General features: G+C 40.6%; 1 protein-coding gene across 1 annotated transcript in view; it reads left to right on the forward strand.

The window, feature by feature from the left end:
* IL23R (interleukin 23 receptor) overlaps nucleotides 1–10234 on the forward strand; it is an 81444-nt gene extending 71210 nt beyond the window's left edge. Inside the window, exons 10-11 of the mRNA XM_054721122.1 lie at nucleotides 5339–5429; nucleotides 9581–10234. Of these exons, the coding sequence (XP_054577097.1) occupies nucleotides 5339–5429; nucleotides 9581–10234 (745 nt within the window). The remainder of the gene's footprint in view (nucleotides 1–5338; nucleotides 5430–9580) is intronic.
* The last annotated feature ends 6133 nt before the right edge of the window (nucleotides 10235–16367 follow it).

Here is a 16367-nt window from a genome sequence, read left to right on the forward strand (position 1 = left end):
TGTCCAGTTTGTTGGAATAGAGTTGTTCGTAGTATTTTGTAACAATCCTTTGTATCTCAGCGGGGTCTGTTGTTATTTCACCTCTTTCATTTCTGATTTTGTTTATTTGGGTCCTCTCTCTTTGCTTCTTGGTGAGCCTGGCTAGAGGTCCATCAATCTTGTTTATCCTTTCAAAGAACCAGCTCTTGGTTTTGTTGATCTTTTGTATTGTTTCTTTGGTCTCTATGTCATTTATCTCCGCTCTGATCTTTGTTATTTCCTTCCTTCTGGTTACACTGGGCTTTTCTTGCTGCTCTTTTTCTAGCTCTTTGAGTTGTAGGGTTAAGTAATTTATTACCATTGATTCTTGTTTTTTGCAATAGGCTTGTAGAGCTATGAACTTCCCTCTCAAGACTGCTTTCACTGTGTCCCATAGATTTTGGATTGTTGTGTTTTCATTGTCATTTGTTGCCATGATGTTTTTTATTTCTTCCTTGATCTCTCTGGTGACCCAGTCATGGTTTAATAGCATGCTGTTTAGTCTCCAAGTGTTTGATTTCTTTGGATTGTATTTATTGTAGTTGATTTCCAGTTTTATGCCACTGTGATCTGAGAAGACGCTTGATATAATTTCTATCTTCTTGAATTTGAAGAGACTTTGCCTGTGACCCAGCATATGGTCTATCTTTGAAAATGACCCATGTGCACTTGAGAAGAATGTATATTCTGTGGCTTTGGGGTGAAATGTTCTAAAGATGTCAATTAATTCCATCTGGTCTAGTGATTCATTTAGGATTGCTGTTTCTTTGCTGATTTTTTGTTTAGAGGATTTGTCCAGTGGTGATAGTGGGGTATTAAAGTCTCCTACTATGATTGTATTGCTATTAATCTCTCCCTTGAAATCTTCCAGGAGTTTTTTTATGTATTTGGGTGCTCCTATATTGGGAGCGTATATGTTTACCAGAATTATTTCTTCTTGTTGGATTTCTCCCTTTAGTATTATGAAGTGGCCTTCTTTATCTCTTGTTATGGCATTTACTTTGAGGTCTATTTTGTCAGATATAAGTATTGCTACCCCAGCTTTTTTTTCATTTCCATTTGCCTGAAAGATATTTTTCCATCCCTTCACTTTCAATCTGTGTGAGTCTCTTGTTCTGAGGTGGGTCTCTTGTAGACAGCATATATATGGGTCGTGTTTTTTTATCCATTCAGCTACTCGATATCTTTTGATTGGAGCATTTAGTCCATTTACATTTAAAGATATTACTGAAAGGTATTTGTTTGTGGTCATAACTATTTTTGTGTCTATATTCCTTCTTACCTGTTTATTTCTTCTTTTTACAGTATTCCCTTTAGCAATTCTTGCATTGCTGGTTTGGTGGTGATAAACTCCTTAAGCCTTTTTTTATCTGCAAAGCTCCTGATTTCCCCTTCAATTTTGATTGATAGTCTTGCTGGATATAGTATTCTTGGATTCAGTCCTTTGCTTTGCAACACTTTGTATACCTCTGTCCATTCACTTCTAGCTTGTTGTGTTTCTGTTGAGTAATCATTTGACAATCTGATGGGTGTTCCTTTGTAGGTAACTCTCTGTCTCTCTCTTGCCGCCTTTAAGATTCTCTCTTTATCATTTATATTTGCCATTGAAATTATGACATGTCTTGGTGTGGGTCTTTTGGGTTTGATCCTGCTTGGGACTCTCTGTACTTGTGTAACTTTTATCTTCCCCATATCCTGGAAGTTTTCTGTCATTATTTCTTCAAATAGATTTTCTAATCCCTGCTGCTCTTCTTGTCCTTCTGGCAGACCTATTATACGCATGTTACTTCGTTTCATGTTGTCCCGAAGCTCCCTTAGGCTTTCCTCCTGCTTTTTAATTTTTTTCTCCAATTGCTGTTGAGATTGAGCTTGTTTCTGTACCTGATCTTCTAACTCACTAATTCGGTCCTCTGCTTCTTGTAGTCTACTGTTGAAACTTTCCATGGTGTTTTTGATTGTAGCTATATCACTTTTCATTTCTTCCTGATTCTTGCATAAGTTGTTTATTTTCTCATCCATCCGATGTATAAATTCCACGACCATTACTCTAAACTCCTTTTCGGTCATGTTGCAAGCTTCAGTTTCACTGATTTCCTTTCTTGGCGACTCCACATTTTCTTTCCTCTGTGAGTTATTTCGTTTCCCCATTCTGGCTATCACCAGAAAGCTCAAGCTTCCGTTTGTGTGGACCTGGGCCGTGTGCTGTGGGGACTTCACTCCACCCGAGTTTCACTGAAGTGCTCTGACACTAGGACGTGTGGCTGCCTTTGGTTGGTGGGAACCAGACTTGCCCAGGGTCAGTGTCCCAGTGTTCCGTGTGGTCTCGTGTGCACACTTAGATTCAGGGGCCCTGTCTGCACCACACTGTTGGTATGTGCCGAAAATGAGATCCTTAGCATGTGCCAGGAGTCAGAGTTTCCCTGTGTCTGCACCAAGACTAGAGTGTCAGAGTCTCTGTTGCCTTGTGCGGTTTCTCGTTGAGACTCAGGGTCCCTGTGTGTGCATGCACCAACAATTGGGGTCGCTGGCTCTTAGTGTGAATGCGCTGTGAGTCAGGGATCCCAGGCAGCTGTGTCCGGCGTGCCAAATTCCCTGAAGTGGAGCTGCGACCTGTGTGTGCTCTCTCTACTGAGCCAAACCGGCTAGGGCGCACACTCTTGATTTCCTGAAGGTGAGCTGGCTCTGTGCACTCTACCGGAGTCCCGGAAGGGGGGCGGAGTCTGTCCTGCGCGCCAAATTCCCCAAAGGGAAAGCCCCTCTGTGCAAGCACTAAGATTCCCTGAAGGGAGAGCTGTGGCCCGCAAGCCAAATTCCCCCAAATTCTCCGAAGGGGAGCCCTCTGTGCGCACTGACAGATTTCCCCAACAGGGAGCTGATTCTCTCCTGTGCGCTCGCGCGCGCCAAATTCCCTGAGGGGGAGCGAGTCCCTGCGCAAAGCTCTGTGGCTTGGGCGAGAGGCGGATCTATCAGTTAAAATGGCGCTGTCTGCGCGCCTGCGGGGAGGGGGTAGGCTCTTTGACTCACGGAATTCTGCCGGGACGCCTGGATTCTTGTTGTTTGTTGGTCTGAAGCTGTGATAGCAGTTCTCTGTCCCCAGTGGCTACAGGGTCCTGTTTTGTGTCAGAAGCCAGGATCCAAGTCTCAGGCAGCTCTGTTTCTCAAGATGGCGTGGTCTCCGCGTCCGCAACAGCCGCGAAGATGTGTCCGCTTTGTGCGCGGGGCTCCGCTGTCTAGGACTGCCCGGTTAGGCAGCCCCTTGGAAGACGTGCAGAATCTAACTGACCCTAGCTTATACACACACACACCACACACGACTACACTCTTCTCTATGGGTTCCTCACTCACACTCTCTCTCTCCCTACCTTCCTGCCGGTCGCCATCTTTAATCCGAAAAAAACGATTTTCAGTTGTTTTAAAATATACTCAATTACAAAGCCCTTTGAAATATTTTAATATTCAAATTTATACCACATACAAATATTAATATTTGTGTTATCCAAGAAGTCTGTTAGTGTGAAATTTTAAATATCAGTAAATTTGTTACTAAGAATAAACTAAGAATTAGCTTCCTGTTGATAATGACAAATAAGAAAATAGGACAATTTTTTGCTAATTTAATTATTTAAATATGTATTATTTTTTTAAAAAAATATATTTTATTGATTTTTTACAGAGAGGAAAGGAGAGGGACAGAGAGCTAGAAACATCGATGAGAGAGAAACATCGACCAGCTGCCTCCTGCACACCCCTTACTGGGGATGTGCCCGCAACCAAGGTACATGCCCTTGACCGGAATCGAACCTGGACCTTTCAGTCCGCAGACCGACGCTCTATCCACTGAGCCAAACCGGTTTTGGCTAAATATGTATTATTTTTAAAAAGATAAAATAACAAGAGATAATTCCAATATAACTACCGTACATATTAGCAGATACTGTTATCTATAATAATAAAAGGGTAATATGCGAATTAGACCGGACAGCCGAATGACCTTCCGGACGACCTTTCAGATGAAGCCGGGGCTGCGAGGGCTGAGCCCCTTGCACAAATTTCGTGCATTGGCCCTCTAGTTTACTATAATGATACGTTATTTATATAACCCTTATTTCAGAAATAGAACTGGAAAACAGAGAGTAATACATTTTAAATAACAAAAATAAGAGTGGATATATATATTCTTGCTATATCAGCAGCTGTATAAAAACTTTTCTACAATAGCAATGAACTTACTAATTTGGTCTAATTTTAGGTATAGAAAGAGAGTGTAAATTAGTAAAGAAGCTGAATCATGAAACACTGCATAAATGTGTAAGGAAATTATTTTTACCCTACAGTTCAAGATAAAATTGGGCTAGCGAAGTACTTTCAGACATTTTGGTTGTTACTTCTCTGTTTTATAATTAAAACCATAAAGTCCTACATACAGGATCTTTGTTTTTTTAGCATTAAAAGAAGAATGTTAGTAAAAGTCCGTAGAGAAGCTGCTTAAATAGATTAACAAATCTGACCTATTGTTAATGGATGCACTGTTAACATGGGAAAATGTACCATAGATCAGTTTAGTCTCTTCTAAGTTCCTGGTACAATCTTTTTCTCAAATCAATTTTTACTATAAATGCAGAAAATGCTTCCAACACAGTGGCAGTTCCAAGGGATAGCTTTGGAGAAGTGGATTGTACACAGCTTCTCCCTCTTCTTTCCATCACCCCACCCCAGTGATCCTGAATAAGTACACAGGCTAAATAAAAAATGGCATTCTCACTGTAAGACAGTTTCCCAGTCTCCCTATTCCATCCACATAAAGAAAGTTTGAACCACCACTATCATCTCAACCCTATCTGGAATCATTACAAATTCAGAATTAGAGAAGCTTGAATTAAATGGTTTTATTATATAATACTTTCTTCTTTAATATTTTTCTGTGTTTATGGTCACCTTGGAAAGTTCTACAAAATATCCCTTAAGTTTTCCAAACGTTTCCACACTGAGATGTCCTGCTAATCATGCTTTGCCATATCTAACATATGTACAGTTTTCACTTCCACGGTGGTTCTCCCACTTATTTTGAATCTAGTGTGAGTGTTTTGAAATGTTCCGGCTCATTAGAGAGAAGCAGAGTAATAGAGAGAAGAGAAAAAATCCCTACAGACATTGAATCAACTTCCCACTTAACTATTTAAAGAGATGGAAATCTTAGCTCCTGCTTCAGAAAGTTTGATTTTATTATGCATTCTACTGTAGTTGATTTCCTAATATCCCATAGGATTGCCTACACCAATCCTATAGTAAAATGCTTCTAATGTGCTTTTTTGTTTTTTAGCATTAAAAGAAGAATGTTATTTCTAATTCCAAAATGGCTTCATGAAGACATTCCTAGTATGAAGAACAGTAATGCTGTGAAAATGCTACAGGTAACTAAACACCATCAAATAAAAACTAAATGGCAGCTGTGTCCATGAGTGCAGTTCAATAGAGTAGAATTTCCATTTCAATAAGTAAATGTGTGTACATATAAGCATAACTGTGTAAACATATGTAGAAACAAACTAATACATATTTCAAATCATACTTAAGAGATGAGAGAATGGAATTAGGAAAAGAAAAGAGAGATAGAACAACAAAAACACAATGCTATTCAACGTGATGAAAGAAGGAGAAGAGAATAGCCAAAGAACATATATGCATGGACACAGACAACAATGTGCTTAGGGCCAGAGGAAGGAGAGGGTGGGTGTGGGTGGAAGGGGGCGGGGAATGAGGACATCTGTAATAATGTCAACAATATAAAGAAAGAAGAAAGATAAAAGGAAGAGAGAGAGAGAGAGAGAGAAGTGAAAGATTGTGAACTAGGTGTCAGAGTCACTTGGTGGCTATGCAATTGGTAGGTGTGTTCAGGGACCAAAGGAAGAGGGCAGAAAGGTTCAATTGTATGAGCCTCACAGACCCAAAGGAGTTTTCATTTACAGAAGCAGGTGGAGCCCAAGGAGGACACCAGTTCACTCCTGAGACCCAGTGGAATTAGAAAATAAATGTGTGAGGACTATGGGAGAAGGTGTCACTAGGGGTGGGGCCAGGTTTCCACTTCAGCAAAGAAGAGAAGGGTGAGCCAGAAGACCTTGAGGACATAAGGGCCTTTGCTGGTTATGGAGGAACTGCTGATGATTATGAGTGAAGGGAAGGAATCTGCTGTGTGTGCTTCTACTTTCCAGCATTCTGGCCTGGCCATCAAGAGGCTCAAAACCTAGTCAATGGGACAGACACATCATCCAAGCATTGCAATGCAGTGATGTAAGTGCAGTGACAAAAATAAGATGACACATGACAAGAGTATATTGAAAGATGAATAGGAGTTGCTCAGACGATACAGAGAACATTCAAAATAGAGAGGACAACATGAGCAAACGCACAGAAGGGAGAGGAGCGTGCTGGGTATTGCTTTATCAAAAGGATTTACATGAGGAGCAGCTGGAAAAATACTGGAATGGTGAGTGAGAGGAGATCACAAAAGGTCTTACAGCTATGGAACTTCATTCTGTTGACCAATAGTTTTCAAACTTTAATAAAATCTGTATTTTTAGCTTAGGAACCCTGTGTTCAAATGATGTGAGGAAGACGAGTATTTGTAAAACAAACAAAATGGCTCTATTTGGAGCTTCGCCAAGCAAGCCCATTAATCACCTCCTTCCCCATCTCTCTAAGGCAACAGTTTCAGCCTTGGTTGCTTATTAGAATCCTGGCCCATTCCAGGATCTCTGGGAGAGAATGGGTCTGGGGAGACCCAGGCAACAGTATTTTCCAAAGTTACCCAAATGATTTCACTTCATGGCCAATGTTGAGAACACTATTGAGGGGTTGAAAACTACTGCTAAAGACAATGAGGAGCCAGTGGGAGTTTTCAATTGAAATAGACATGGTGCTAGAAAAGAGGCAGATTTAGGGGGGTCAGAGAAATGAGCATAGTGAGGTGTGGACAAAATGTCAATAAGCAAGAACCCATAGTGCTGACTCATTTGTAGAGGGTCTATAACATAAGGAATAAAATGAGTCCATGGAGTGACAAGGAGCAGGTCATTGGTGATCCTAGTCCGGAGGTTCAGTTGAGAAGTGGATGGAGAAGGAGGAAGTGGGGAGTAAGAGTGGAAACATCTTTCGATGAGTGTTGTCTAGAAGGGAATGGAAGAAAGGGGCTATGCTGACATGTGGTCAGCTTTCAAATACTTGTGGAATGAATGAATAACAGTAACTCCAGAGGGGTGTGGAGTCAGAAGCATGTTTGTACTAAATTGGACAGGCCTGAGAAGGATTATTACAGAGAGAGAGGAACATGATTGAACAAGACTGTGAGAAAGAAGAAGCAAGGGGATGGTCTAAAGGAAAGAGGTGGAAAGTCCACCCTGAGCAGGAGGAGAGATCTTTGTCTCTGGATACAGGAAGGAGAGAAAGGGCTTGGATGGCTGACAGTGGAGGAGTGATCTAAACAACTGAACCCACATATATAATGAAGTACAAGGTCAATTGACCGAAGGACAAACATACATTCACCAAATTACAGATAACAAATACTTTAGTCTTGATATTCATTCCACTTAGTAGTGCTATTTTGCTCCCCTATTAATTGTACTAGGGAATTGGGGACTTTTTATGGCTCAGAGAAAGGTCTCTGTTCTCTCGTGATCAGATCCTCTTCTTCCTTTATGGCCCTCACTCTGGAATAGTTCCCATTGGTCTCTTGTGTCCTTCGTTGTGGTTTGACTCCCACCCACTTCCTCACTCAATTGCCAACCTAAAGTGGGGAAACACCTCCTTCCCCAGAACACAGCCACCTTGCATTCTTAGTTTCCTGTAGTGTCTAGTTCCTTTGACTTCATCTATCCTTTAACTATAGTGGTTCCCCCTTATCCGCGGTTTTGCCTTTCCCACTGTCAGTTATCTACAGTCCAAACATATGAAATGGAAAATTCCAGAAATAAGTAATTCATAAGTTTTAAATTGTGCCAGTTCTGAGCATTTGTCCAGTGTACCCAAACTATTATACACTACCTGCCCATTAGTCACATGGTAGCCATCTCAGTTGTCAGATTGACTGAAGTGGTATTCCAGTGTTTGTGTTCAAGTAACCCTTATTTTATTTAATAACTAGAGGCCTGGTGCATGAAATTCATGCACAGATAGAGTCCCTAGGCCTGGTCAGTGATCAGGCCGATCTGTGGGGTAACCGGTGGGGCAATCAGGGGCCCCCTGCTGGCACCCACCTAAGCCAGCCTGGTGCCACTTATTTGCCGACCCCACCTCCCGCTGCCACTGCCGCCGCCAGTCACCTCCCTCTCTGGGGCAACCAGCGGGGCGATCAGGGGTCCCCTCTGGCACCCGCCTTGGCTGGCCTGGGGCCTGTGGGCTGGGGGCAGCTCCTGTGTTAAGCATCTGCCCCCTGGTGGTCAGTGCACATCATAGCGACTGGTCGTTCCACCAGTAGTTCTGCCGTTTGGTCGATTTGCATATTAGGCTTTTATTATATAGGATGGCCCCAAGCATAAGAGTAGTGAAGCTGGAAAATTAGATATCCAAAGAGAAGTCATAAAGTGTATGTACGTATAGGAAAAAAACGTAGTATATACAGTCATCTTCTGCTTAATGATGGAATATGTTCTGAGAAATGTGTTGTTAGACAATTTTGTCCCAGTGCAAACATCATAGAGTGCACTTCCATAGTGGTACAGCCTACTACACACATAGGCTATATGGTACAGACTATTGGTCCCAGGCTATAAGCATGTACAGCACGTTACTGCACAAAACAACACAAGATTAAATCAGGCATGCGAAAAATGATTCAATCAAGAGAACTCTATCGGATCAGGGATTAGGGCATCGATACATGCATTTTGGAGGGACACAGATATTTAGTCCATAGCAGAAGCTATAATTTTACAATTGTGTTGGGTGAAAGCTATTTGCCCTGGGAAGCCAGCCATGAGCTGGAAAACCTTGAGACCTTTTCTTACCCAGAAGAATGATCAGGCTTTTATACAAATAAAAATCTTCATCTGCCCTCCTGCTTACCTCAGATGTGTCTGAATTGCGAGCAGCTGCACACCTTTAGAAACTCAACTCAAAACACTTCTTACAACCTTAGTCTCAAATGGAAGCAAAATAGGTTTCTCCCCCTACCCCAGTTTTTCATTTAAGCAGCCAAGTATTTTCTTGTAGTAAGGCTCCATAATATTAAAAGATATTCCAACATATTTCAAAATCCAAATTTTAAAAGGCCCTGAAACAATATGCAGAACGCTTTCTCTTTAAAAATTTTAAACCAAGACAGGTCCTTAAGACATGGATTATTTTTATTTTTCCTTTCCTTTAGTCTCCTCACGGGAGAATTTAATAAAGGCTTGGATTCAAGCAGGGTAACAAAGGAGAAAATCCTATGGGAAGACAAACAATATGAGAAACAGGAGAGGGAAAGGAAAGTTGAGGGAAATTAGAATTCCAGTCCTTATCCAGTTATCCAGCTGGCCCTTTTAAATGTCTTTTGTAAATTGAAACAATGCTTTTTCTTCCCCAGGAAAAGAGTGAATTTATGAATAATAATTCCAGTGAACAAGTCCTGTATGTTGATCCAGTGATCACAGAGATAGAAATCTTTCTCCAAGAGGAACACAAGCCCATGGACTGCAAGAAAGGAAGGAATACAGGAACCCTGGAGACAACAGAGTGCCTGCAGAAGTCACTGCTCACCAGTACTACAGTTGTGTATATTCCTGATATCAACACGGGGTATAAACCCCAGGTTTCAAACTTCCTCACTGAGGAAGACCATTTCAGCAATGATGATGAAACCGATTCCTCAGCTCTCAAACTAACAGTTGATTCCTTAGACCTGGAAAAAAATGCCCTTTTTAAAAAATACCCTGATTTTGCTCTTTCTGTCTCAAGTATGCATTCACTAAACAATACACTATTTCTTGAAGAATTAAGCCTCATTTTAAATCAAGGAGAATGCAATCCTTCTGACATGCAAAACTCGACAGAGGATGAAACCACCATGCTTTTGGAAAATGCTTCCCCCAGTGAAACTCTTCCAGAACAGACCCTGCTGCCCGATGAATTTGTCTCCTGTTTAGGGATCATGAATGAGGAGTTGCCATCTAGTAATTCTTATTTCCCACAAAATATTTTGGAAAACCACTTCAAGAGGATGTCACTCTTAGAAAAGTAGAGCTGTGTAGTCAAAATTAATGTGAGAAAGCTGCCTTGCAATCTGAAGTTGAATTTCCCCCTCAACATAAATTTAATTCTGCCCTATTTTTTAAAAATTAGAGAATTAAGATCCAAAGATGGAACATACTTTATGGTCACAAAAAAAGTAGCAATATTAGGGACACCTCCTGTATTTTTCAAAAAGAATCAACGATATCCTTTTCATGTTCCCTCCTTGCCAGGCACAGAACAGCTCTCTCTGTTGTAGGAAGGATAAATAATACAAAATATATGGTAGTGAAGTAAATGCTGAAAATAGTTATTTTAAAACCAAGACATTAATATTAGCTTGCAAGTTTAATTTTCACTTTATTGCTTAAAATTATCTTGAGTAGATAAAATCATAGCCTACAACAACAAAATAAGCAAAGGACAGAAACAGAGGAGCAATTAATTAGCATGTTTGCTGTACTATTTTTTCTACTATTTTCTATTTAGGTGTTAGATATTTGATCTTTTCTTATTTTGATTATGGACTAAGGAAGTTATAAAACAATGATGTGTGGAAATCATGAGATTGCTATCTTCATTCAAGTCAAGAGTGATAGCATTCGTCCCCTGTGGCATAGTCAGTGTATTAATTACACAATAGTAGAATTAATGAGGTAGCAGATGCAGGATCATCAAGGTGTAATATTTTTTCGGATTCAATTATGTTTTAGATATATGTCAGAAGATTACTGTTAATACAGATATATGTCTAAATACTTGCCACTCCTTCCATTGCTTCCTATGCCATGTCTCCTGCAGACATCACTAATTGATCACTACATGCCTTTTGCTGAGCCCTAAGGTGGCCTTAGAGTCAATCATCTTGACATAGTGCTTGTGATGGCCACAATCAATAATGGCTGAGACGAGATGACCTGCCAACCAGGTCAATATTGAAAGGTAGGTGATCTTCGAAATATGAAATGCATATTTTAGGCTGAGAATAGGTACCCAGCAGACTTCTCTATTATGATTCATTTTATGGTCAAGGGGAACACTTTTTTAATGATCAGAACAATTTGAAAACAGAGTAGCTTATCCCCTGAATTTCTCTTTCTCTTCTACAGTTTATATTCAGATTAAATAATTTAATTTTATTAGAACAAGTCAAGCAGTTAATTTAAATAAAGGACCAGTTGCCTACCATGTGTTTAGCACATGAGCAAGCTATTTTGTTTTGGGCTTTTTTAAAAAAATAAAAAAGGATTCATTTAATTTTTTAAAAAGCTAAAAGTAGTTTTGTCGTCATTAAGTGTCCCCATAAGGAGGATGACCATACATACATCCTGCTTTTCCTGGTTTTTGGTCCCAGAGTTAAATAAGATCAGCACAACCTTTCACTCTCGGAAGCATCCCATTTGGATGATAAATCATATGGTCACCCTATCTGTGAAAACTGCTTAACGTCCAGCATGTAAGTAATTTATCACATCATCTCTTTTTTTGCATTGGCATTCCTCTTTATTTTACTTTATATTATTTACCAAAGCCATTTTGTTCCAAAAATGGAATGTGACTACTCACAGTTTAAAAAACATACCCTCTGCTGTGAAATTCTATTTTCCTAAAATATGTATATAATAGTTGTACTTTGCATATCCTGAAAGTATATTTGAAATCACGAATGAAATGCCAATATGAAATACCATGATTTGTAAATGATCATATGGCTTTGCTTTATTCTTCTCCAGAGGGAGAATATAGTGAAGTAAAGAGGCAGGTAGTATTTGAAATAGAAATAACAAAAGACTGAGATAAATCCTTCTTGTTTACCAACATGATGATGACATCTGTTAGCATGTGAAGAATATTTTCTTAGTGTATTTCAGTATAATTGTAGTCGGCTGCACATCAAGAAAGCTTCTGTCGAGCCTAAAGAACTGCGGCATTGTTTGATCTGCGTATGCTTCTGTTACAGTGAACGTCTCCTTTAGAACTTCTTGTTCTCTGGGCTGCTTTCATTTTCTAAGGTGTCTTCCCCACACCCACATCACTCTTTAGCACCAAGGAGACACTTGTAGGTCTATCTTTGCCATTAGGCCTCATGGTCCCGATGGACTAAAAATTGAAGCAATACCTGCAACAGAGGCAATGTGCCTGCCTTTGCCCTAACTCCAGGAAAATTTCAACTGCTTCATCACAATGCAACCTTGGTAAATGGGCAAGGGTTTTCTTCCTACGATTCACTTATTCAAATACTAGAGGCCCGATGCACGAAATTCATGCAAGAGTAGGCCTCCCTTCCCCACGCCTCACCTCCCACCCCCCGCTGCCGGCACCAGCTTCCCTCCGGCACCAGCTTCCCTCCGGCACCCAGGACCCGGAAGCCCGCCCACCTGCCGCAGCCTGCTGGCCGGTGGCCTAGCCCTCCCTCTGCGGGAGGATCATGAGGTGATGGCTAGGCCCCCGACCAATCGCATCGCACCTGCCTTGGCTGGCCTGGCACCAGTGGGTGTCGTGGCGTGGTCTCAGATGGTCGCCCAAATGGTCGTTCCACTGTTTGGCCGTTCAGTTGATTTGCATATTACGTTTTTATTATATAGGATTATTCTCTGTAGTATTGAATGTCCCTACTCTGTGCTAGGCACTCTGAGTGATATAGATGTGAACAAAACCAGCCAAGTCCATGCAGCATTGGGACTTACATTCTATGGGCAAGAAACACACAGTCCATGGGGCTAAGTCATTTTAGTGGGGAAGGGGGAGAAGACAGGGGATGAAGAGAAGCAGAAAAAAAAGTAAAGAAGAAAAATGTCAGATAGTAAGTGTGTGTAGAGAGGTAAAATGGGATAGTGTGTGAAGAGCCACTTGGTGGTCACTTTACACTGAGCAGTCAGGGAAAGTCCCTCCCAAAGGGACACTGACGTTGCCATTTGAATCACAGGGAGGAGCCAGCATGGGAGAATCAGCTTGCCACTGATCAGTTCCTTCTCTGGAAAAATTCTCCAAGGCTAATATCTGTACTTCTTTCCCTCCTGTTCATGTGGCCCCTAACACTCCCCCTGCCCCCCGCCACCTCTCCCTTCCTCAGCCAGAATTTTCTGTAGATTTGGGGGACAAGTGTGTATCGTTTCATCTTTCCATCTAGCCCTTGGGCTTATTACTAACTTTCTAAGTCTCACAATCTTTGTAAGTTGCTGCTTCCTAATGGATGTGTCATGCTTCTTGGTGTGGGATAAAGAGAAGGAGGAAGAGAGAAAGAGGGAGGAAAAAGCCCCTAATGATACCATTGAGAGGGAAGAGGAAAAGATAAATACAAAGAAAGGCAGGTAAATTCTCTGTAATGCCGAAGCAAAATAGAACGTCATAATTCTGGACAATCCTAAAACTAAGGGACATGCAATTTCCTCCTGGTCTAGTATCTTCCCTGCTTCTTGCCTCCTTCCTTCCTTCCTTCCTTCCTTCCTTCCTTCCTTCCTTCCTTCCTTCCTTCCTTCCTTCTTTCTTCCTTCCTTCCTTCCTTTTTAAAAAATTTTTATTTTATTACTAGCGTTCCCGTTACAGGAAGATTCCTGCAATAGGGCTTCCTTCCTTCCTTCCTCCCTTCTCCTCCGCCCCGCCTGCACTCCTCCCTTCTCCCCTGCCCTGCCTTCTCCACCAGCCAGCCTGCTCTCCTTCCTTCTCCCCCGGCCCCGCCTATGCTCCTCCCTTCTCCTCTGCCCTGCTTGCTTGCTTCTCCACAGCTTTGCTCCCTTCTGCAGCTCTTGGCTTCTTTCTACGCTGTCTTGATATGCAAATTAACCACCATCTTGGTTGGGGTATTTGCATACTTGCCCTGATTGGCTGGTGGGCGTGGCTTTTAGCGAAGGTGTGGTCAATTTGCATATTTGTCTATTATTAGGTAGGATTTTTTTTACATAGAACCAATGGAAGAGGCACAGTTGACGTACAGTTCTGAGGTGTTTTCTTGAGTGTGTGTGTGTGTTCTATCCTTTTTTAAGTTAGGAATTTGTTTTTACAAATTAGAAGTACTATTTGATGATATAAGAAGGCTTATGAGTTTTAGCATGTGGTTCTCAGGCAACATGGGTTGCTCTCCAGCCCTGCTGGCTCAATCAGAGGGTGTTCTCAACTTCTTTTCTTATATTTTCAGTCTTTGACAAAAAAGAAACACATGACTATGGCACAGGGCAGAGTTTTCATAAATAAATTTTAGCAACTGAAATTAAATCTGTTGCAGAAGTCCAAAATGTAAAACAGGTGAAAGCAAATCTCCCGTTGAAACAGAGATTGAAGGTCATGTCTGAAGCAGCCTACACATACATGTGAAAACTCACAGATTTCTCTCTTCAACACCAGAGTGATCAGGACTCCAGCCCAGCCTTGAGAAGCCCCTACCTCAGGATTGTACCAAACTTTTCCATCTCAGCTATAGGCTGCCAACCCAGGCTAATGGGACCACAACTCCCCCAAACCTCCCTACACCCTGAACGGCTTTGTAAAAAGGAGCTTTCTTTTAGAGGTTGCTAATAGAAGCAGTACTACCTGCAATAATTAACTTGTTTCTTTCCAATTACTTTATCATAAATGTCTGGGTTTTGTTCAAGTTTATGTTCTTTTTTTGATCATTAAGAATAAAATATTGTGTTGTGAACATAATTAGATTATAACCCCAAAGACTATTGAATTGTGCTGTGGTTTATCTCTTTATGAAGTAATTATACCAATTATAGGAGGTGATATTTTAATGGGCAATGTTATCCACTTGGCAGACACTATTGATTAAAATAAAAGAAAGTGATTAAAAACAATTTATGGAGCTCTCTTGGGTAAAAGCATGAAACCAATATAAAATAATTGCATTCTTATTCATGGAGTGGATCATGTACTACTTTCTTGGATGCCACAGTTAAGGCAATTTTATAAGGAACTCTAACAAAGGTTTGATAGAATATTCTTATGTCTCTTCCAAGCTGCTAAGATTACACCAGTAAATCCCAATTAATGTTTCATGTTAAGGACTCTCTTAGCCATTTTGCTAATTTCACTTTTCAACCTACTCTGCATCTTTTTATCCAGAATTTCCATTAACTTTCTGAAGATGCATTTCCTTTATGCTTATGTTCAGGAAAATAACTTATTATTTAATTTTAATAATTAGCATTTATCAATAAATTAAGAATTTATTCTTACATGGTTCATTTTTGCTTGGGATAGCAAATAATTATGGCCTAGCTTTATGAGAAGAAATAAAATTGAAAAAACTAAATCAAGCAAGTGTTGGAGAAACATAGTTCTTTCCTGAGATCCTTGTTTCAAAAATTCAAGCAAACCAGAATGCTGTTTCTAGCTATGAAGGCACATCTAACAGTCGCAACTCTGTCAGGGCACAGGAAGGAAATCATCAACAGCAAACACTGGAACCCGTGGGAGACACGGAAGTCAATAAACCAACTGTTTTCTTTCTGTTCACATCCTGCCTGAGAATTTTATTAGAAGTGAGTGAGAGGGAAAGAATATAATAGTAAAATTTTTAAAAAGCAGTTCTTATTTTCAAGCTACACAGTAATTTATTTTTTAAAAGTGCTTTTAAAAAATCAAAGTAATATCAGTATCAATGGAGTGAAAAGTGACAGTCCGCCTGTATGCCCCTGCTTCCTCGCCCCATCCCCATCATAATAATATGATGAAGGGGCCTAATATATGGCAACGGTAGATGATTTGACTTTGGGTGGTGGGCACACAGTGCAATATACAGATCGTGTATCATAGAAATGTACACTTGAAACCTATATGACCCTATTAACCACTGTCACCCCAATACATTTAATAAAATAGTAATTCTCAATAAATTAGTGTTTTTCTTTCCAGTGTTTTTAATGGTTAAAAATGTTGTATTGCCAAAACCGGTTTGGCTCAGTGGATAGAGCGTCAGCCTGAGGACTGAAAGGTCCCAGGTTCGATTCCGGTCAAGGGCATGTACCTTGGTTGCGGGCACATCCCCAGTGGGGGGTGTGCAGGAGGCGGCTGATCGATGTTTCTCTCTCATCGATGTTTCTAACTCTCTATCCTCTCTCTTCCTCTCTGTAAAAAATCAATAAAATATATATTTTTAAAATGTTGTATTGTTCTGTGACTTATTTTCACCTAACAGTACATCT

Source organism: Eptesicus fuscus, chromosome 9 (genome assembly GCF_027574615.1).
Source record: "Eptesicus fuscus isolate TK198812 chromosome 9, DD_ASM_mEF_20220401, whole genome shotgun sequence".
Classification (NCBI taxonomy): Eukaryota; Metazoa; Chordata; class Mammalia; order Chiroptera; family Vespertilionidae; genus Eptesicus; species Eptesicus fuscus.